Source organism: Phodopus roborovskii, unplaced genomic scaffold, assembly GCF_943737965.1.
Source record: "Phodopus roborovskii unplaced genomic scaffold, PHOROB, whole genome shotgun sequence".
Taxonomy (NCBI): Eukaryota; Metazoa; Chordata; class Mammalia; order Rodentia; family Cricetidae; genus Phodopus; species Phodopus roborovskii.
In genome coordinates, this window is record NW_026125059.1 from 14,486,447 (window position 1) to 14,509,355 (window position 22,909).

Genomic DNA, 22,909 nt, shown 5'->3' on the forward strand with positions numbered 1-22,909 from the left:
TTCTTGGATGAAGGAAGCATGGGAGTTTTACATAAGACTATAGCTAGTCAGAGAGGATGTGGCCCCCTCCTAAGTATAGTCAGGTAAAGTATGCTCTTTAGAACACTCAGTTTAACATGCTGAAACACATGCTTAAGGTAAAAGTGATGGTCAGGATTGCCTCTGGACACGCTCAGTTTGCACTATAAAGTTTTAATGAAACACATTTTGAAGGTACATTAATCCAGGATTATGTCCTTGAAAGTGCCTGCCTTGTTTATTGGCTAACAATCCCATGACAGTAGGGGTCTGGAGGAAACTTTGATGGTTTCACTCCTGCTGAGTGAGAGTCTGGGGAATAGCAAGGGGAGATCTCATCACTTATCTGTTTCCAAAAGATCAATCCTGGGTACCGCAGCCTGGACAGGGTGGCATTTCTCTATTTAGCTCTCTATAATTCAGCCCATTATCTACGAGCTGTTTGGCTCTTTTTATTGTCACGACTGCATGTATATGGCATGATGTAGGGACCAGGAGACATTTCAGAGTTGGCTCTCTCCTTCCACCACATGGGCCTTGTAAATCAAACTTGGGTCCTCAGGCCTAGCAACAAGAGCCCCCACCAGCTGACCCACCTCAGTGGCTTGGGTGGACATCTCTTATCTGGCAGACCCTATTACAGAAGGAACTGCCACCTGATGACTGCTCTGACACTTGGCTCAGTTGGCCTTATCACCTATAGCTGGGGGCCATTAACTGCTCCTCCTAGACTCACCTTTGGTTTTGTTGCGTGGAGTATCACAGGGCTTTTTCCTAGGGAGACAAGGAAGATAACCAAGAGACTAAAGAAAGGATTCCATCCAAGTCCAGTTTGGCAAACCAGTTAAGTTTTATTGGGGTATTGACAGTAAGGAGCATGGGCAGGTTCAAAGGCAGCCACATCACTGTCAAGTCCCCTGCACCATTTAAAAGCAGTTATGGCACCAGCCATGTTGCTGTCTGTGCCCATTGGCAGCCAAGGCTTATGTAATCTTATGAAATATGTCCTGCCCCCCCAAAACCTCAAAACAAAAACAACAAAATAACCCAAAAAGAACCAAACCTAAAACTGTGCCCATTCTGGTGAGAGCCTTGCAAAGGTGATCACAGCTGCTCTGGTTCAAGATGGCAATGATCACATCCAATGTGACAGAAACAGCCATACACATTTTTACTGTTGCCTCTAAAGGGTTAAATAAAACTACTTTTTTATTAAAAAAAAAAAAAAAAAAAGAAAAAAAGAAAAAGCCCCAAATAGGTGTGGTCAGAATAGTCCTGAGTGACAGATAGTGGTAACACATCATTCCACAGGCAACTAACTCATAAAATGTTTTATTTCACTTTTGAGTTTTTACATTTTCCTGATTACTCCGTGTAAGGTAAAACTAGAATGTTTAAAAGACATATACACGAATCTAGTACATCGGGGATTTTCTTTTTCTTTTTGCTATACTATTTTCACAACCACAGGTGTGCTTGCTAGGCAAATATAACCACCACGGAAGCAAATGTTAGGCAGAATACTGGTAAGGAAAAAAACAAAGCAAAGAGCTACCAGATATACAGACAGGCTTGGTTTCACACTCACTACTGCGTGGTCAAGCGCCAAGTATTAACTGCACATTTTTCTTCAGCTAGAAAGGATTTTTTTTTTTTTGGTGTTTTTTTTGTTTTTGTTTTTTTTTTTATTTTTGGTTTTAAATCAGTGCATGAGTTCTTTTCTCATTTCAGCAGATGGACAAACAGACGGACTCTACAGCTACATGGAATGTCAAGGTAGAGGGGTGATCCTGTGAGACTGACAGGCCTGACTGTTCTTGGTTCTCTCTATTGTAGTGTCCATGCAACTTCCCTGGGTTATGGGGTCTTGTTTAGACAAGTCTGAGAACTAAGCTGGATGAGTACACTGGGAAGGTCTGGTCCCAGGTACTAAACAAGCATTATCAGGGCTGGTTGCAATAGGGAGAAATCATGGATACTTAATACTTTTTTGATTTGAGTCATGGTATAAAGAACAACTGTGCTAAGAACTGGAGGACAGGGCGATGGTGCTAGTGGGCCTTCCTTCCTAACACCGTGAACTGTGCTCAATGCCTCATCCCTGTCTATACAGTAACAACAAAGAAAGGCTTCCAAAAGAAAACACCCAAGGAAGCAGAAAGCTGTACATTTAAAGAGAAAGAAGCGAAGTCAACAGTTCCCACCCTCCAAGCTAGGAAGAACCCCAAGACTGTGAGTGTCCCACAGGCATGAGACCGTCTCCTCAGAACATTATCCTTAAAGGAATCATCCAGCAAGCTGGTATGGCCATTTATAAGATACACCATTCTAGCTCTCTCTGTCCTTTAGCCAGGGGGTAACAGAAACAGATCTGTTTTCACAAGTTGCTAATCAGGAGCACACTGATGCAGTAAAGGGTTTAATCACACATGTGGTATGAGCGGGACCTTTTTTTGTGGTATCACAGCCCAATTATCAGCCAAGGAATTTCACTTTCTGGTTTGAGTTTCCTCAGGAAAAGACACTGAAGAAATCTGTGGTCATGAACTTGAGTGGCAACAGCACATACTGATCAATAAGCCCTCAACCACAGGCAAAATTACCATGAGTTACCAAACTCAGGTGCCAATGGTGAGCATCTCACCCTAAGTCCTGGCATCACAACAGAGTCTCTACAACTTTCTATACACCTTTACAACAGAGTTGTATTCAGTGACTATTTTGACATCAGATTAAACTTTCTAAAAAGTTATACATAATTCAGGTCTACTTTTCCTACCAGTAAAAGCTTTGCTAAGTTACAAAACCACATAATCACAGTGTTCAGTTTGTAAAAATTAAACACACAGCAATCCTTGTCAATGTTGATCAAAATCAAGACTTCAGAAATGCCGTGGCATTTAAGGGACCAGTCTGAGTTTCAGATACAAATACCAGCTGTTTATCCCAGGGACCATTTTTGCTAGGCTTAGGCTGTGAAAAATCGAAAGTCAATATTCGATTTTTTTTTGTTTATCGCACAAAGGGATATAATGTGGAGGATACAGAGTGACACCAAACAGATCACAAAGCATGACAGACATTAGTTCTCTCCCTCTCCAGCATCTCCTTCATCACCCTGGTTTTCTGACGTCCATAGCTACAAGAGAAAAGGAAACAGAAAGCCATAATAAAAGATCATTAAAAATTTTCTTCAAGAGGTGACCCAATGTATTTTACATCAATCACTAATTTTTTTTTTCCATCCCATTCCGAGTTTGTCCCCTCCCACTCCACAGGGAGGGTGATGCTTTCCAGGAGGGATCAACAAAAATCTGTCAAGTCATCAACTACTTTTTTTTTTTCTATTTTATTTTACATGTGTGGGTGTTTTGCCTGCATGTATATTTGTTTATCATTTACGTGCCTACTGCCCTAGGAGGCCAGAAGAGGGAACCACATTCCTTAGAATAGGGGTACAGATGGTTGTGAGCTGCCATGTGAGTGCTGGGAACCTGGGTCCTCTAGAAGAACAGCTGAGAACCACTGAGTCATGTTTCCAGGTCTCTCACTCAACTATTCAAAATTCCTTATTACCACAGATAATGTGACTGCCAAGGCATAAAGTCAGCAGTCAGCTACAGGTTAAGGTAACAATGTAAAACTGTACCTCACAGTTTACAAACCCTCTCCAGTCTTGGATAATAGTGGGCTAGGTAGGTAAATAGCCTCCAGAGGTACTTACAGTGAGATTGTCCCTGAGTAGCTGCATGATCAGGGTGCTGTCTTTGTAAGACTCTTCATTCAGTGTATCCAATTCAGCAATTGCTTCATCAAATGCCTAAAACAAAGAGCCATTAGCAAGGATCTGGATGTTCTCTGTATTAGCTCTACTTTTTTCTGCAGGTAAGAGGATGGGAACTGCCCTGCTCTCATCTCACACCTGCCAGATGTTTCAAATATATGTTATGTATAAAGCAACAACAAACCCCCACCAACAGTCAGATCTTGGAGTTAGAGACAGCTGTGAGCTACCTTGTAGGTGCTAAGAACTGAACTCAGCTCCTCTGGAAGAGCAGTCAGTGCCCTTAACCACCGAGCTGTCCAGTCCCTCATAAACTTTTAATTGCCAAAGTGGTTTCTATTTTTGTTTAACTAAAAAGGTCTGTACAAAAGTCAATGGGAAGAACAGTAAAGCTCACCTTACTGAGCTTGCTTTGTCTCAAGGGTTCAAGTTGTAGAATTCAGTGCAGGCAACCTTTCCAAATTAAAGTTTCAAATAACAGAGTACATAGGAGAGAAAGCTCTCAAAGAAGAAAGGAAGTAATAATATAGCATGAACAAAATGGAATCTCATTTCTTTCATGGTGTCCTATCTTGGCACAAAGAAGATAATGCCCAATGCCCAAAGCTTGTTGAAAACTACCACGTTTACCTCAATGGTTCTACCAATGACCCCAATAGTAATTAAACCAAGCAAAGCGAAGGCCAACACACATATCCAGATGAAAGCACCAAGTAACGGCCTATTTATTTCCTAAAAATCCCAGCTGCTAGAAAATGTTTAAAGTTTAAGACAGTTAGGACAGCTCATAAATAGAAGGAAGTTCTTGGAAATAGCAAAAGGATCTTTCTTTCCTCACCGTTTTGGCCAGGCTGCAGGCCTTTTCAGGAGAATTTAGAATCTCATAGTAAAAGACTGAGAAATTCAGTGCCAGGCCAAGTCGAATCGGGTGTGTAGGCTGCATTTCTTTCTTACTAATTTCAAATGCTTCTTGGTAAGCCTGCTGGGAGTTCGACACAGTGGCTAGAAAGAAGATAAAAATGTTAGCTTCTTGCAGAGGCTGCATGACACATGGGATCCACATCAAGTCACTTTAGTAAAGGCTACAGCAAACAAGCTATCAAAACAAAGGCCAGTCAGTGTCTGTACCATTAACCTTAAACATTTGCTGATATTTACACTAAATACTCTATTAACTGCTTTGAGAGAAAACAGACAATTATGATGAAGTCTATTAAAAGCAGCTAAAAAATACAGAAACAGCCTTTTATAAGACTAATTATGGGAAATACATTTTAGTGAAAAAATAATGGGGTTTAAGTTCAGCATAAACAAGCTCAAATTCTCACCTCACCTGGTATGTGCTACTGCAAGTAAAAAGTCCACACATGAACTCTGTTTTTTTTTTTTTTTTTTTTTTTTTTTCTTTTTTTAATTGGGAAAACTGGAGACTCACACCCAAATTCAAAGTGCTAAAAGGGTAATGCAAGCCCAATTACTTAGTATACAGCAACGAATAAAACAGCTATAATCACATCACAGTGAGCCATGTGTTGAAAGAAATGCATCCCTATGCTGGTCTCACACAGTGGTCTCCCCTCATCTGTGGATGCCTGAAACTAAACAGACCTGAAACCTATTATATATGTTCAAGGTTACGCACACAGGAGATTAACAGTTCTATAAATATACGGTGATGCAAGCTTGCACTGTGGAAATCAGTAAATTACCTGAACACAAGCAGTTCATTACTAGAATAGTCAATCAAGTAACCAATATGGCAACCAGGTAAGTAATAGGTGGCTAGCACTTACAGGCTAACTTGGGGCAAAATTTACAACTCATATATCTTTGCAATTTTCCATTTAGATTTCAGACTACAGTTACAGTAACTAAAGCTGGGTAAAGCAAAGTCATGGTCAAGGTGAACTACTATATTTTACCAATAAAAACAGAGCCATCAATTCTCAGGCAAGAGTTCACCAAATATATCACATATAAACTTCTAATCCCTTCATATCTGTGCATTAGACAGACAGGTTTGTTAACCCGGGACTCCACACATGGCAATCCTGTGGTCTCTGAAATTCTCATTATTGTGATCTTAATATCTTAGTCAACAAAGTAAAAATGGATTTTGTTATTAAATATTAGCCCTCCTACTATTTTTTAAAAACAAGGCGGGTGTTGGTAGCACATACTTTTAATCTCAGCACTCAGGAGGCAGAGGCAAGCGGATCTCTGTGAGTTTGAGGCCAGCCTGGTCTACAGAGTGAGTTCCAGGACAGCCAGAGCTACACAGAGAAATTCTGTCTCAGAAAAACCAAATCAAACCAAATTATTACTTACTTTGTTTATTGTCTCCAGATGCAACCTCAGACAGATACCTAAAATAGTCTCCTTTCATTTTCAAGTAGAACACCTTGCTTTCTGGCTGTGTAGCATTGGGAATGAGATATTTGTCCAACAGCTCCTAAAAAGTGATTCACATTAAGAATTTTGAATTGCTTCTGAGATATTAAAATTACATTTGAGATTCAAGATATGCACTACTACTACTGATTTTTCTGAAGACTAAAAACAACAAAAACCCCTAAACAGAAAAACCTAACCAATTTTCATCCAAGATGCTAAATACTGCTTAGCCAAGTCCTAAGAGCAGATGCCCATACTCTTCAATTCCAAGCCCTTCTGACCACCATTAACGGCTACAATAAAATGTGATATAAAAAGGGTGGCACAGAACTACACTGCTACCACAAATCTAGCTGGAAAAGACTTATCAACAACATAATCTCACTTTAGTATTAAAATAAGTGTGGGTGCATGCACACAAAACACGGGGAAAGCTTTGGAGGATTCTGGAAACATGAGAAGTGACTTTTACTTCCTAATTCTTCTGTCCATCTCTTAAAAACAAACAAAACCCTCACTTAAACTTGTTATTACTTTTGTGATTATGGTCTTTCCATTCTGGGAAGAAAAAAAAAAAAAAAAAAGCAGCAATAGAATAAAACAGGCAAGAACTCAGTTTAAAATTGATCTGACCTGGGAAGAAAACCTTCTTCTGATGCTTACTGTCTGTTTCCACATGACCTGGGGAGGCTGAGGACCCCAAGCCTCAGATTCCTTGGCTGTACAGCCAGGAAGGACAAGGGGACCAGCATGGCCACCTTCTAAAGCAGTTATAAGGACAAGCAAGGTAACATACATCTAGTGCTTAACACGTTGCTTGGCACGTAGTAAGCACTCAGAGAGTCTAGTACTATTATTAATAACAAATTCCTTTAAACATTTATGCTTACAACAAAAGTAGTTCTGAAGGAGTCCAAGCTTCGTATACAGAGCAATGTTTCGAAGAGTTGTTTTAGAATGTGGCATCCTGAAAAACTGGTTAAGAGGCAGTAAGGACCATGCTCTTCTTCACACTCTTTCAGATGCTCTTAGAAGCTGCTCTACATTTCAGGGATTATGGACCTCTCTTGCCTTTGGAATGCATGCCATACTTCATCTGAATACCAGATGTACCTAACATTCAGGAATTAGTGCACCATTAACAAACCCCAAACTGACAGGGTAAAAGTTTATCCACGAAACTATCTTACACCAAGGTTTTAATAACCAAAGCAAAGCTCAGCTATCAAGGATTTTATTAATCAATGTCAGAGTATGCAAGAGGCAGTAGTTGTTTTAAAGTACTGTGCAGAGGGGTGTAACTCCTGTGGGTTAGGGGTGAGGAGTGCTGCATGACAGCTGAAAAGCTTTATACTGGTTTTCAAAAGACGTCAAGGGAGGTAATTTGGGGAGACAGACAGTAGGGTAGGAAGGAAATCAACAAGTGTTAATCCTTTTCCCTTTAAAGCAGCCCTCACAGTTAAGTTTTACCTGACTTCATATAGAAAATAAAATTTCCAGTGCACTCCAGATATTAGGGAAAGAATATAGTCATGAAGTGTTCTAGGATAGGCAACCCTCCCACCCAACCCCAAATGTAGTTAGAATGATCTACCACCTGACTGCAGTGTACATCACACACAGGAGAAGCCCCATACCACCTTTGATTTGGCTTTGGGCTGTACATTGCGGTTGTCAGAATGTGTCTAACCTTCAACATCAGATTGCTACACTCTGTGAGAACATGACCAAGGAGAGGCCAAAAGGCCTTTCCATCTCTTCCTTTCCAGAGACGATTCACTACCGAGACTAAGGGAGCAGCCCACTAGTGACTGCATCTTTCTAATTATCCTTTCCATCTAGCCTCAATTTCTAAAGAAAAATGGAGGAATGTTGACAAAATGTCCCTATTTGTTGCAGCCATTTTGAGAGAAGAAAAACATCCCAGAAAAGATGAACTGATCAGAAAGGGTGACAAAAATCACATCAGTTCAAGTTATAAATGTTTTCAGCTTTTGAATACAATGGAATACTTTCACTCTCTTGTTTGAGAGTTTATATCTGACCACTACACCTAGGGATGGGTGTGAAAAGCAGAAGTGCTGCCCTCACCAGTACGTCATTGCAGATGTCCTGCAGCTCAGCCTCTATCTTCTCACGGTACTCTTTGCCCATCTGTTGCTTCTTCTCATTCCTCTCTGTTTTTTGTTCGATGCTGGAGATGACACGCCAGGAAGAACGGCGGGCACCTACCACATTCTTGTAGGCAACAGAGAGCAGATTTCTCTCTTCGTTGGAGAGTTCATGACCCTGTTCTGTTACAGCCTTCATAGCTGCAGCCATATCATCATAGCGCTCAGCTTGCTCAGCAAGTTTGGCTTTCTGAACCAGCTCACTTTTGTCCATGGTCATTCCTAGAACAGCAAGAGCACAGAGAAAGCAATGTCAGGCTTCCGACATACTTGGAAGCACAGCCCCCAATGCCATCAAGAATGTGGATCATGTACTAAATACCTACAGTCAGGATTGGGCTGAGGCCTTTAAATCATTTTGGTCAATTGTTACCAATAATCCCACATGATAGAAATATTCCTAATAACCCTTCCACCTTCTTAGAAAACATAAATATTAGGAGAGAAAATGATGCTTGAACACCACAAGGAGTCAAGGCTTCCTTCTTACTTGCCTGTCTCTTCTAGAGCTTATTTGTTCCATTATCCTATCTGCCTCCCCAATACACAGAAACTGCTTACAAACTACTTGCTTTTAAACATTTATGTGTTCATGCACACAAAGAGTACACACATGGACACGTACGAAGAAGAGAGGACAATTGTTGGAGCTGGTTCTCTTCCTGTACCATGTGAGTTTCAGGGATTGAACTCAGGTCAACAAGTTTGGCAACAACCTCCCTTTTCTTCTAACCCATCTTGACACCATCAAACTTTTTTTTTAAAAGTTTACGATACATACATGTTCTTTAACTTATTAACTTGTAAAAAGTGACCTTAGTTTGGGGCTGGAGAGATGGCTCAGAGGTTAAGAGCACTGCCTGCTATTCCAAAGGATATGTATTTTAACCCTCAACATCTACATGGCAGATCAAAACTGCATTTATTTATTTGTTTGTTTATTTTTTAAGGCAGCCTTAGCTCAACATCCAGCAATATAGAAGCGGCTTCTCACTGTCTACTTCCCAGCACCTACACAGCAGCTATGAGTCAAACTGCAAGCACTTCAGCCAGATGATATGTCAGCAGAAATGATACTTCTCCCAGCCTAAAATGTGAAAAACACTCGGTACAAATCCCTAGGCCCTCTTCTTTTATAGTAGTCACCTAGAAGTCCATGTATTCTAATATGTACAGTCTTCAAATGGTGACCTTCTATTAGTTCAAGTTCCTGAGTGATTCTGCTACAATGGACATGCAGTAAAAAAAAAAGAAACTTTTGGGAGGAGAGATGGCTCATCGGTTGAGAGCGCTGGCTGCTCTTCCAGATGACTTGGGTTTAATTCCCAGCACCCACATGGTGGCTCACAACCACCTATAACTCTAATTCCAAGGGATATAATGCCCTCTGTGGGCAACACACACACACACACACACACACACACACACGCTGCACATACATACATACATACATAAAAATAAATAAATATGGAATAAAATAGAGCCTTTCTGGTTTGGGACTATTTCAGATTCTTTGACACTGTCACAGAGTGACATCATTTTACCTTAGACTAAATTTATGCCCTTAAAAAAAGGAAATTGGTACTCACCTATTTACCAGTTTCTAAAACTTTCAATTATACATACAAAGAAACAAGAAAACACATTAATTAAAGGTCCTGTTGCCTGTTGCTTATGTAACTTTAGACTTATATAACATGGATTTTGGAGCAGCTAGGCCAATTTCAACAGGAAATGGGTTACACAACATTTAGTAGTTTGGAGAAGGCACAGACCAGGAAAAGTGAAACAGTTCCTTTTTCTCCATCTACAGTAACACCCACCTACACTTCTGGTCATCACCTTTAGCTATTTCACATCTCTGTTATCAGGCCCATTCTCTGAAATCTCCAATAAAGGCACTTCCTGATTAAATGTTTTCACAGTCCCTTGCCATGGGCAGTAGAGATAGTGAAGAGTAGCAACTGACAGCAAACCTTTTCTCATAACATGTCCTTCTGCCAAAACAGCTGTCTTCACCCCACATCCACTTTTCTGTCTTGAGTCATTAAGCCATGGCTTTCCTTCCACAAGGTCCCTCCATCGACCTTCCCAAGAAGCTAGCCCAATAGTTACTAGCCTCTAGAAAATGTGACTAGTGCCACCTTTTGAAACATGGTATTTCGTAGTGATATATCCACCCCATTTGGATATTTTAAAATGTTAGTTTCACTTGTCTTTTGGTATCTATCTTTTTAAGGATGGCTGTGCTTGAACTCAGGGCTGCATGTGTGTTATACTCCAGCATTGTATAACACCCCCAGACTTTGTCTTTTTTGGTTTGGTTTGTTTTTCATCAGCTCTGGCTGACCTGGAACTCATTCTTTAGACCAGGCTGGCCTTGAACTCAGAAATCTCCCTGCCTGCCTGCCTCTGCCTCCCTAGTGCTAAGATTAAAGATGTGTGCCACCACTGCCCAGCTATTTTTTTCTTTAAGTCTGTAATGAACCTACCAAAAAATATTTTTTTTATTACATTTGGCTGATATTTTATTTCTAACATGAAAATGTCTTTGGAAAGAACTCTGTCTACACCTGCTGGCTAATGCATGTCTTCAGTACTGAAACCATTCATGCATGCTCCCAAGTTCCTCCCCATATTGTGAGCTCCTTTAGAGAGGCTCTCCCAGTACCCTACACACAACTGGTATGAACAGCTACTCAATGAGGAGCTCCTGAAAAGAAACCACCCCCTACAATTATGGTAATAGTCTCTCCTTCCTCAAATGCAATAATCCAAAGTTCATGTTCCTTAAAAGCACACTCCCTCACTCCATAGATTTCTAAACTAGCGTTTCAGCCACACCTTCTTCCTAACTCAGTAGTCCTAAGGACTCCTCTTTGGGCTAATCCATCACTTGAGTCTAAACCTTAGCTGCTTGTCATTCAGAACGTGGCCCATGAGGTTTTCTGATCCACTGATCTTCAACTCCCCTTTCTCATATACCCTGCAAGCACTGTACTCAAACATGTAGGTCTCTTCATCTAGACTGCTCTGCTGGATATTTTCCTTCGCAGATGCTACCCACCTATCTAGGGCTACACAGGCCACGCTGATCTATGACACAGGACTCTCAATACACATGGAACCTGCTACACAGTCTAGGGCTTCTTTATGCTGGTCTATGGTAGGTGGTGAAAGCTACCCCACTTCGTTTCCCACACACTATTGTAAGGAAGGATGCATATGTAATGCCTAAACTGCTCAAGTAAGCATCCATTAAGTTTCTGGACACACATGACTAGGAGAACAAAGAACACACATAAAGGCAACAGCACCATATGTCAAAGCACATTCTGCCACCACACAGGAAAAGATCCTGTTAAACTCAAGTCTGAAAGTTTACAAATGAAGACCACAGACTCTCCCTCGGCAGACTTGCTATGAACACCAGGAACAGGGCATTGAAGAACAGATACAAAATCTTTCTTACAAATACATACTGCACAAACAAGCCTGAAGATTATTAATTCTCCCCAAGTGTCTACATATCATTTTAAACCCAAAGTGTAATCTTTTAAAAACTATATATATAAATTTCAGAAAATATTAGAGATGTTGGCTCAGTGGGGGAACGCCTTGGGTTCAACCCCCAGTATCAAAACAACAAACAAAAAACCAGAAGGAGGAAGTGAGTCTGAATTGATGTTTGCACAGGAAGTAGTTATATGCTAACATGAGAGTAATTTTCTCAGCAAGTTCAAAATGGACATACATGTTAACTGTAACATTTTAGCAATTGCCAACCATACTTTTCTGGAATTACTAGGCAGTGGCAGCCTATCAGAAGGGTATGCAATTTTTCTAAGAGACTCTAAATGAGGATCACAGCCTTTATTTGCTTTCTACCAGGACAGGACTCTGTAGAGGCCATAGTCTAGGCTGGCAGTGAACTAGCAGGAAGGCATTGACATACATGGGAACAGGAGTTCCCAGAGTACCCACATGGTAATGATGGGTGTCAATCTGTCTGTTCTAGGCCACTGGGAGCATCAAGTCATAGTACTGGCTGGCATTTGCTAATAAACGTAACACATGCTTAGTGACATATTGAAAACAAGTCAAATATCCAACAGTGGAAAGCTATAAAGACTGACAGTACAGATTGTAGGAGCCTCACCTCAACAGGAAGCTACACAGGAAAGACACATTTAAGATGTATAGGGCCGTGCATAAAGGGGTACACAGTACCTTCCTAAAACGTTCTTAAAGAGCACAGAAACATGATTAGAAAAGTCAACACCAAGTGGCTAAGGGTAGCCGGGTGGTGGTGGTACACACCTTTAATCCCAGTGCTTGGGAGGCAGAGGCAGGAGGATCTCTGTGAGTTTGAGGCCAGCCTGATCTATAGAGTGAGTTCCAGGACAACCAGGACTGTTTTATAGAGAAACCCTGTTTTGAAAAACAAAACAACAAAAAATTTAAAATTGGATTCCCATTGTCTGCTACATGTCGAGTCACCTGACTTTATAGAAAACACAGGGCTCTGTCAGGGAAGCCCTATATAGAACCATCAGGAAACTATATAAAAGTATACACACAGACACACACACACACGAATCCCTCACATGATAGCTATTTCTGCAGTGTTAAAAGTAGACATTAACAGCAGCCAAATAAAACAACACACACCAAATGCTTAGACAGTAAAGTAATTCTGACTCTTAAGGTACTTCACAAAAACAAAATACCTATAGTCCAGTGTTGAAACAACCACAGAAATAAATGACCAGTATGTCCAAGAATTATTTGGATTATTCACTCAGAGGAGTCGAAAAGAACTACCAGCACACTAGTGTGCGCCCCCCACACCTTTAATCCCAGAACTTGGGAGGCAGAGACAGACGGATCTCTGTGGATCTCTGTAAGTTTGAGGCCAGCCTGGTCTACAAAGCAAGTTCCAGGACAGGCTTCAAAGCTACACAAAGAAACCATCTAAAAAAAACAAAAACAAAACAACAGCAAAAAACCTACCACAAGAAGGCAGCAGTATATCTGAATGAATCTCCTTGGAAAAGCAACCAACTATACTTAGAGGGAAGAGTCTAAAGGGATGTGTATTCTGGAACTGGAGTGAAGGCTCAGAAGTTAAAAGCATATACTGCTCTTACGAGGAATCAGTCTGACTTTCAGAATTCATTTCTGGAGCTCACAAGTGCCTGTCATTCCAACTTCAGGGGACTTGATGCCTCTGATATGGGGTATAGGAAACCACACTCATGACGAAGCTTGCACACACAAACACACGATAAATTTTTTAAAATAAATACTTTTTAAAAAGCAGGTGTGCTAGCTCCTTTTATGAGATGGTAGAAAAATAAAGAGCTATATTGTGGTAGAAAATAAATCCGGGCTCAGAAGTGTGAATGGGTGGGGGCTGACCACGCCCTGGTGCACCAGCTAGAGCAACCCCAGCACTGTAAAATAGATCAGGGCTGAAGGAAACAAAGTATGCCACGCTACCTGCCTTGGGAGGGAGTGAGAAGTCAGGGGATCAGTTGATTGGTAGGTGTTATCCTGAACAAGCAAGCTCTCCTGGCTCTCAAAGGAAACTACTCACTAAAACACGTACTCTAAAAATGTCTGTGTGCCATTCTACACACAAAATGCAGCCTTGTAAAACTTCTGTTTCATTCAAATGTGCAGAGTCTTTGTTGGAACCAGAAACAGAATATCTGAAATACAATAGCTCTATGTCCAGGAATCACTGAATTGTGAAGAAAAACCAAAATCCTTCCTTCTTCCACAGCAGTTGTGGAATTTTGTTTTTTGTTCTGAAAAGGCCTCATGTAGCTCAGACTGGCCTCAAACTTCCTAGGAAGCTATGAGAATGACCTTGAATTGAACTGATCCTCCTGCCTCCTATTCCCCAGTGTTGGGATTACAAGCATGCCCAGGCTCCATCTTTCCACATAAGTTTTCAAGTATCATTACCAATTATGCCCAATGAACCAACACTTAACTTTAAAAACTGCCAGTGTTGAAATTTTGTCTCAAAAAACAATCAAACAAACAAAAATCCAAAACCACCAATGTTAAGTAGTATGTGTAAGAACTCAGGCATGCTGGCCTGCCCGTCACCTGACGGAGTGCACTCTGGTCAGCCCAGAGTCCCATGGTTGCCTAGTATGCAATGCAGGTACAAAGGACCCCTTTAAAAGAAAGACCCCACCCACCCACTTTATGATCTCTTTCTCGCTGTTCCCCTGGGGCAGACAGTACTTTCCCTATCTCCCTCTTCTCTGTCATCTCTGTCTCTGTGTCTCTTCACCTCTTTTCTCTTTCCTTCTTCCTCCCTCCCCTTTCTAACAAAACTTCTCACTAAGCTCTGTCTGCCTGGCATGTTTGTCCCCACCTCAGTCACCCTTGCCTACCATGGATTCAGCCAAGGTTCCCCTCACACTTTATCATTAACAGTGTGAGAATAAATAACATGCACCACAATAAATTGATCTGATGGCTATTAAGTGGTCAATCCGAAGACACACCAATTCTGACTCATAAAGGCAGCCCAATTGACTGACCCTAGGAACAGATTTCAAAGGTTTACCCCACCATTATAATGAAGCCACAAAATACAATTTACCAATTTATCTTACCAGAGACACCTGAACATCCATATTCACTGCTATCATATTTACAAAACTTAGGAAACACTCAGCCCAGGTACCCTATATTAAAGCACACATACATGAAATGAATTGTATTCTGCTGCAAAGAAAATGCAATACCAAAATTCAAAGGAAAATGTATGAAACTGGAAAATATTATACTAAGTGAGTTAATCCAGGCCCAGATCCCATCTCTGAATTTTTGGATTTGTGTGTTTAAGTGTCTATAGAGGTCAGAAAGCTAGAAAGGGCCATGAGAGTGAGAAGGAAGAGGCCTTCGGGAGGAGGGGAACAACTGTGTAGAAAGGGTTAAGGCAGACTGGGGAAGAGAATTATAAGCTGAAGAAGCCTTTTCCTCCTCTGCCGTTTTTTGTCAGGTATCTTATCACAGCAGCAGAAACTACAACAGGAGTAAAACTACTTTTCAATTAGATTTAAGGGCATGGATTCTGTAAGAAAAAAAAAAAAAAAAAAACATGCCCAGGACCATGTAGAACTTTTCACCATGTAAACCTGGTTCAAAGTCCAAAGGAGGTTCTAGAGACCCTGGAGGTTGGGGGGAAGTTGCTACTACTACTACTGCTTTATTAAACAGACATGCTGTCAAACCTCCTTCTAAATATCTATGCTTATACCAACAGATTAGTATTCATCTCAACCTTGGTCAGAGACACTTCTTTTGCCATGAATAGTAGTTAAAGCAAAGACTGGTCAAAGTGCTGAAAAATAAGTAACTACTACCCGACTGAGACATCCCCAAAGCTCAGGGACACTGAAGATGCCTAAAGACTTCCCATCAAAGCAGAGGATGGGAAGAAGTGCTGTGAAATGCTGTCATCTAGATTTGATGTGGTTGTTGCACTCATGACCCCATCCACTGTAGTTACCTGCACCAATGGGGGGCCTGCTAACATCTAACATGGACGGGGAAGGGCAAATGAGGCCCTATCTCTAGCTGAGGAGCTATTGACAGTGAACAGCTGTTGGCATAGGGGGATTCACTTTGCTTCAGGGGTGAAGCCACTGGTCAAGTCATGTGCGATCCAGTAAATAATACACATCCATGGGGATCTCCTTATTAGGAGACTGTGGTATGATACCGGCAGAACTTTGCACCATGTTCAAGCAGTTAACTTACACATAATGAGAACTTAGAAACTTTTAAGCCTATGGTAGCCGCTTATTAATTTTAACTATTTAAAAATAAATACCCCACCTACACTTAACTAGATTTGAAAGCACATGGAAGCAAACATGGTAATAATTCAAAATAAATTACTGCTCCAGATACTGGAGCCCTATTTTATATTCCATTATTGATACTTCTAATGTTGCCTGTGGGAATCAGTGATAAACAGTATTTCCATTAACAAAATAATTTTAAAGCTATCAACCATCTATAACCACATTACCATAAACAGACCCAGTCATTTAAGAGGAATACATCTGGTTTATGATGCTACAAGTTTAGGGGTTTCTGTAAGCATGTAAACCAACAGCACTAACAATGGATTCCACACAAAATATAACAGAGTAAGGGACATTTAATACACATTTCTCTTAAATCTACCTTGTTCTTCTTAAAAGAAACAAAAGCCCCTTTACTGGCACCTGTAGTGGGCTGTAAGCTTAAGTTAGGAATCCAGACTATTAATTGTCCTTTGCATACCCAAAGTGTAATATTCCCACCACACTGAATTTCAAGCTACTTGACCACTGATGAATTTTTAAAAGGTGAACAAGTTGTTATTTCCTATGTGGACAGAAGCAGGTAGGTCACATCTGTCCTATACAATACAGACTATATACACAGTCTTAAGACTATTTTTTTGGTTGCTGTTGGTCTCTATAACTTAAGTTGGCTGGGAATGTACTATGCAGCCTTGCCTGGCCTGACCTCAAACTCTTGGCAATTCTCTTGCCAGACCTTGTCACCACATCTAACTGGACTTTTCAAAGCACTATCTCAGTTCAAATCAAGATATAACTATAGGCTTTTTGATTACTAAAAATTTTCAGCTACCAACCATACTTAAGAGATTTAAACTGGGGGCTGGAGAAATGGCTCTGCAGTTAAGAGCATTGGTTGATCTTCCAGGACCTGGGTTCAATTCCCAGCACCCACATGGCAGCTCACAACTGCCTCTAGTTCCAGGGGGTCTGACATCCTCAAACAAACATGCAGGCAAAACACTAACACGTATAAAATAAAAATAAATGTCATTAAAAAGAGAAGATTCAAACTGGATTCTAACAAGTCCCTAAAATATTTTCAAATCATATCCTCTATATTTCCAAATCATATCCTCCATATGTTCAAAGCATATCCTGTATACAAAAATATCAGGTACTCATACAAAAACCCAGAACAGCTAAATGATTAACAACATTCACATTTATGGTCTCATTTATGGACAAAGCACTTAGGAATTTGTATAAATTCATATAATACCAGATACCAATGATATATGTGGCACCATCTTCTTTTCCATATGAAAGCATAACTTACTCAGGGTCACACGGCTAGCTATTCACTGCTGGAATCTACCTCAATATTGTGTGTGTGGAGATCACAGGCTCATAGTTAACTTTATTTGGCTTTTCATCTGTTTGTCAAGGTCATTCAGAAATAACTCTTCTAGTTGAGTCTTTTAATGAAAACAATGAAATAAACAACCAGAACAGGAAAACTTACATAATCAAGAACTGGCCAGAACTTGAAGGGGAAAAAAAAGTTTACTTACATTCTGCCAGAATAGCTTGTTTTTGTGAGGCCACTGCTCACTTTCATCTCATTACAAGTATCAGAAACATGTAACTGCCTCTTAGAAAGCAGCCTTGTAAGTTGCTTTTATCAGACATCACAGACCAGGAAAGTATTTCAAATCTGTATTTCTACCTTTAACATTCTCCTCAGGAAAATCCTGACTACTTCCCAACTGTTTCTCACTATGAATGCAGATCTACTAGAACCTTGTAGTGAAGACAGACCACCTAAAGTTAAAGTCATTATGTAACTATAACCTCCTGGCCCCCAGCTCGTGTGAATTCTTATCTCCTTAGGTAAATGTAAAGCAGGGATCTTTTTTTTTTTTTTGGCCAGGGTGGAGGGGTAGTCATGTAGCTCTGACTATCCTGAAACTCACTATATAGACCACACTGTCCTCACAAGCTCAACATGCCCCTGCCTCTCAAGTGCTGGAATCAACGGCAAAGCTGTGTTATAGTTTCTAGGGCTCCTCACTGACACAACTGCTTTTTCCTGACACCACTGACAGAGCAGGGAACACAATTCTTACAGATGGAGTAACTTAGCAGCTTCTCTCTGACAGAGGGCAGTCTGTCTCTCTTTCTTCTCTCAGACAAAGAAAGAACTTCAAATTAGTAAAAGTGACAATAAAGGATGATTACACTAAAATCTAGTGAACAAGAACTTAGGATGGTTTTCTGCAGAGTGTCCGCTGGATTCCTTCCTAGTATAAAGTACTAGAAAACTGGACTTTTCAGTAGTTTTCATCAGATACATACCAGCAATACCAGCCTACAATATCAGCATTGTACACATGTTTAAGAGCAGATGAAATTCCAGCTTAAACACATAAATAGATGCATGTACAAAAAGTAAAGCAATCATGGAATCATGGAATAAATATGTTGTTCTAACACAAGTCAAATCTATCATCACCCAGAGTTTGTATGACTCCTGATTTCAGCGCTTATGTTTATGTCTTCATCTACGCTACATATACGTGTATCCTTGGACAAATTCAAATTTTTGCATCTCAGTTTCCTCATCTGTACAATGAGGCTAACAGTACTTACCTCTCATTGGCTGAAGACTAAAATAATTAATGCTTGACGTGCATACAAGGAAGCCTGGCACACACAAGTGCTGTAAGGGTGACTAGTGTGATTCATACAAATTTACCTGATGATACCTCGGTAGCCAATGATTAAGTCATAATGGGTAGGTTATAGATGTCTATGCTATAGCTCATATGCTATACCTAATTTAAATGTTGACTTAAGTACATGGACAGTCAAAAACATTGATTATAAATCTACAAGATAAAGGCTGATCAATGGCTACTAAGTTATACCTACATAGGTGTTGCAAGTTCAGTTGTGCTATGCACTGTACCCTAACTACACAAAGCATGTATCCTGTGTACTGTATTCTCAATGGGCTAGAAGAAAAGACTTTATTTTTCACAACAAAGAAATCATGTCTAGCCAGGTGGTAGTGGTACACACCTTTACTCCCAGCATTCAGAAGGCAGAGGCAGGCAGATCCCTATGAGTTCCAGATCAGCCTGGCCTACAGAGTATGTTCCAGGGCTGTTACACAGAGAAATACTGTCTTGAAAAAACAAAAAAAATCATGCCTGAGGAGATAAGCTATTTAAACATCCCACATATATTTAACACACATATTTAAACATATATTTATTTAAACATCATGGTATATACCCATTCACATTCAATTGTTTATTAATTTCATTTGTATTAAGAAAACCTATATCCCAGAAACTTATTTTAATTCATTCTGCCATCACACATCAAAAGCTGTATTACCACCCAGCACAGAGATGCACACCTGTAATCACAGAACCTAAGAGGCAGAGAGAAGACTGAAGCAGTGAGTTTGAGACTAGGCAGGGCTACATAGCATAAAAGTGGGAAAGAGAGAACATTGTTATCATCTGTACAGTTTGGATCTTCTATATGTACAGTTAGTTACATAATCTATCAGTTTTAATAGCAAGTGGACAGAACAAGACTGTGTCTTATCAGAAAGGGAGAAAGAAGAAAGTGAACTCAACTATTAAATAAAAATGCAACAAAACCAAAGGCTTATACTTAACAACTTACAGTTTAAAACTGTGGAAACAGGGAAACTAAGAATCAGAGTTAATTAACTTCTGATGATCACTGCCAGAAAACAGTACAGGGAAAGAAATTTACCTAATGTCATCTTCAGTGCTGTTTTTGGAGCCACAGCCAAGTGGAAAAATGCACTTTTTGCAGCAGCCCAATTCTCTGGAGACTCTTGCCTAGGGAACAAGCATCAAGGGAATGTGCTCGGCCTGGTTTCACACAGGCTGCCTCCCTGATCCATACAACTCCAAGTTTAAAATGGCTTCAACATAACACAAGCATTGCATGATGGGAAGCGTACAGAAGATTAACAGAGTAAGAGCCATACTCCAGAGGCTGGCAGTCCATAAATACTTGCCATAGATGAAAGAGGAATTTCAATCTGAAAGTAGGTGTGTGGTTTAGGCCAAATCACCTCATTTCTCATAGACTTCATTTGTAAGATGGGTGAATGGTTTCTTATCTTGTTTGAAGGCAGAGGCAGTTGGTACTGGATTTTCAGCCTTCCATTTCTAAAGTCATGCTTAAAATTCTAACTTGGATGGAGAAGGGAGAAAAACAACAAACAAACAAATATTCTCCAGCTGTATGCTGCCTCAGACATCGGTCTTTAAAAAAAAAAAAAAAAAAGAGGAGAAAACCTCGGACAACCCTAAGAAATGAGGTTCACTGGATGGAGGCAGTCAAGAAGTCCACCAAGAACCAAGTTAATACTTGTATAAATTCCCAGCAGCTAAATGTAAAATGCTGAGTAACCACGTGTTCAGGCCTATAAACTGGTATGTGTGGTTCTACAGAAACACCTGAGATACAGTGAGAAATGTAATTTTCATATTCTTCTTAGTGTTGCATCTTTCGGCATTGGCTCCCGTGATATTACAGACTCATAACACCTTGCAGATTCCACCTCCCACATCAGACAAATAAAATCAAGAGTCGAATGCTATTTGGTCTCACCAGAGAAAATGTACGGAAGGCAAGGGCAAGATTTATTTTTACAGAGAGATTGGCAAATTCTCACCAACGCGGCCACCTTTGGAATCCTCCCTGCACGCAAGTTCTCCATTTGCAATAGACCCAGAAGCGCTCATCTTGGAAAGAAAAGGGCCCACTCCCTCCCCACTAACAGACAAATTTCAAAAAGCAAAAACAGCAACAAAAAAAAAAAAGTGTTTGGAGAAATTTGGGGCGCAGACATATGAGATTATAGCAGCAAATGACGACAAATATCACGAGAAGGCTCAATTTTCAGCCTGATCTCCCCCCCCAACCCCCACCCCATTGGGAATCCGGTTTGAGTCAGTAAAACGACTCCGACAAAAAAATCCATTTCTTGATTCAAACCTCAAGCCCACTGTCAAGAGAAGCTCGGGTCCAGCCGGGTTTCCCACACCAGCGATGATGAAACAGCTTTACTGCAAAGTGGGAGAGGGATTCGCCCCAGCTGTCGCCAAGGTTAAACCCTTACTCATTCCGGGGAGTGCAGCAGGGACGCCGCGGCTCGGGGTACTCGCTCGCCTTCGGCTACATTTCAATTTTTTGAGAGCCACAAAGGAGTGAGGGTGACAGGCCCAGAGGGATGGCTCCGGGCCCGAGGGGAGCAGGCAGGGGCGGCGCCGAGCACAGGAGGCGCCAAGGGGAGTCCGCGGCCCAGCCGTCCCCAGCCGCACCCCGTGCGGCCCGCCGAAGGGAGAAGCCCGGGCTGCCCGCGGAGGCGCAGGCCCGGCCGGAAGCGGGGAGGGGCGGTGGCGAGACGGCCGCGGCCGCCGCCCGAGAAGGGGCTCCGCGCTGGGGCCCCTGGGGGCCGCGCCGCACTCACCGTGGAGGACTGTGGCGAGCAAGGGCGCTTCCGGGAGGCTCGGAGGGCGGCGACTACGTCTTTCCCAGGCCCACTCCTCAGGCGGTGGTGGCGGCAGCGGCGGTGGCGGCGACCGTAGCTGCAGTGGCGGCGGCAGCAGCGGCTACCCGGCTCCGAAATCGGCGGCGGCGGTGGCGGTGGCGGCAGCTGCACTTCCGCTCCGGCCACCACTTCCGCTCTAGCCCAAGTCCCGCCCCACCCAGAGTCGGCTCCTCATTGGGTGAGCGAGGCACGGGGTTGCCCCGTCCTCCCGAAAAGGGCGGCGATTGCGGGAGGAGGGGAAGTCACGGAGAGCCTAGAGGGAGCGGCCGTGGGAGGGCGCAGGGCCTGGGTGGGAGCGAGGGGGAGTGCGGACGCAGGGAAAGGAAGTGGGGTGGGGAGCAGGAAGAGAGGGAAGAAGAGAGGGCGGAGCTGAGGTGTCCGCCCCAGGGCTGGGACGTGTGAGAACGGGGCGGGCTCCCGGAGGGAGGGTTCGGAAGCTTGGAACGTTCTTGCTCCAGGTTCGGGGTCATATGTTCGCACTCCACCCTGAAAATAATCCTCGCGGAATCGGAGCCCCTAACAGTCCTATTAGCTGTGCGCTAAGGAAATGCTTGTAACCAAAGGAGAACAGAAATGGCTCAGCCCTACATTTTCAGTTAATTCATATTTCTGTCCTAGAACAGGACAGTCAGGAACAGAACACCCTCCAGGTCTTAACTCTGTACAAGCGTTCTTCACTGAGATTCCCTGGTCCGCAAGTATCATTTATAAAAAGCCTCAAAGACAGAAATCCGGGGTTATCCAGACGGTTTTCACCGTTACCTGAATTTTATTAATACTCCACTCAAACTTGTTGACCCTTAAACCTAGCCCTTCAAAATACCTCTATCGCCACTCCTTCACTTTCCACAAGCTCTGTGTGGCAGCTTTCTGAATGCTGGAAAACACTGCAAGGGACAAGACAGACGGTTGCCCGGCTGTCTTGAAGCTTACAGTCCCTAGGAGAAAGAACAAATAGACCTTTGTCATGTATGCCTTACTTAGCTTAATGATAGGCTTACAATTTACCGCTTGACTCCGAGCCCTGCCCCCACAAAGTACCAAGTGATCTTTTTTCAGTGCCATTCTGTGTGTCCAGAACTACAGGCTCAGGCATATAGTTCCATGAGTGAGA

The 22,909-nt window shown here is 41.8% G+C and overlaps 1 protein-coding gene across 1 annotated transcript; it reads right to left on the bottom strand.

Moving 5' to 3' along the window:
- Positions 1–844: 844 nt before the first annotated feature.
- On the bottom strand, positions 845–21,913 carry Ywhab (tyrosine 3-monooxygenase/tryptophan 5-monooxygenase activation protein beta). Its single transcript, XM_051186717.1, has 6 exons — positions 21,715–21,913; positions 8,288–8,589; positions 6,131–6,254; positions 4,641–4,804; positions 3,743–3,838; positions 845–3,157 (listed from the first exon to the last, which is right to left on the bottom strand). Exons 2-6 carry the CDS (start codon positions 8,585–8,587, stop codon positions 3,101–3,103), a joined length of 741 nt encoding a protein of 246 aa, XP_051042674.1. The 5' UTR covers positions 8,588–8,589; positions 21,715–21,913; the 3' UTR covers positions 845–3,100.
- Between the last annotated feature and the right edge of the window lie 996 nt (positions 21,914–22,909).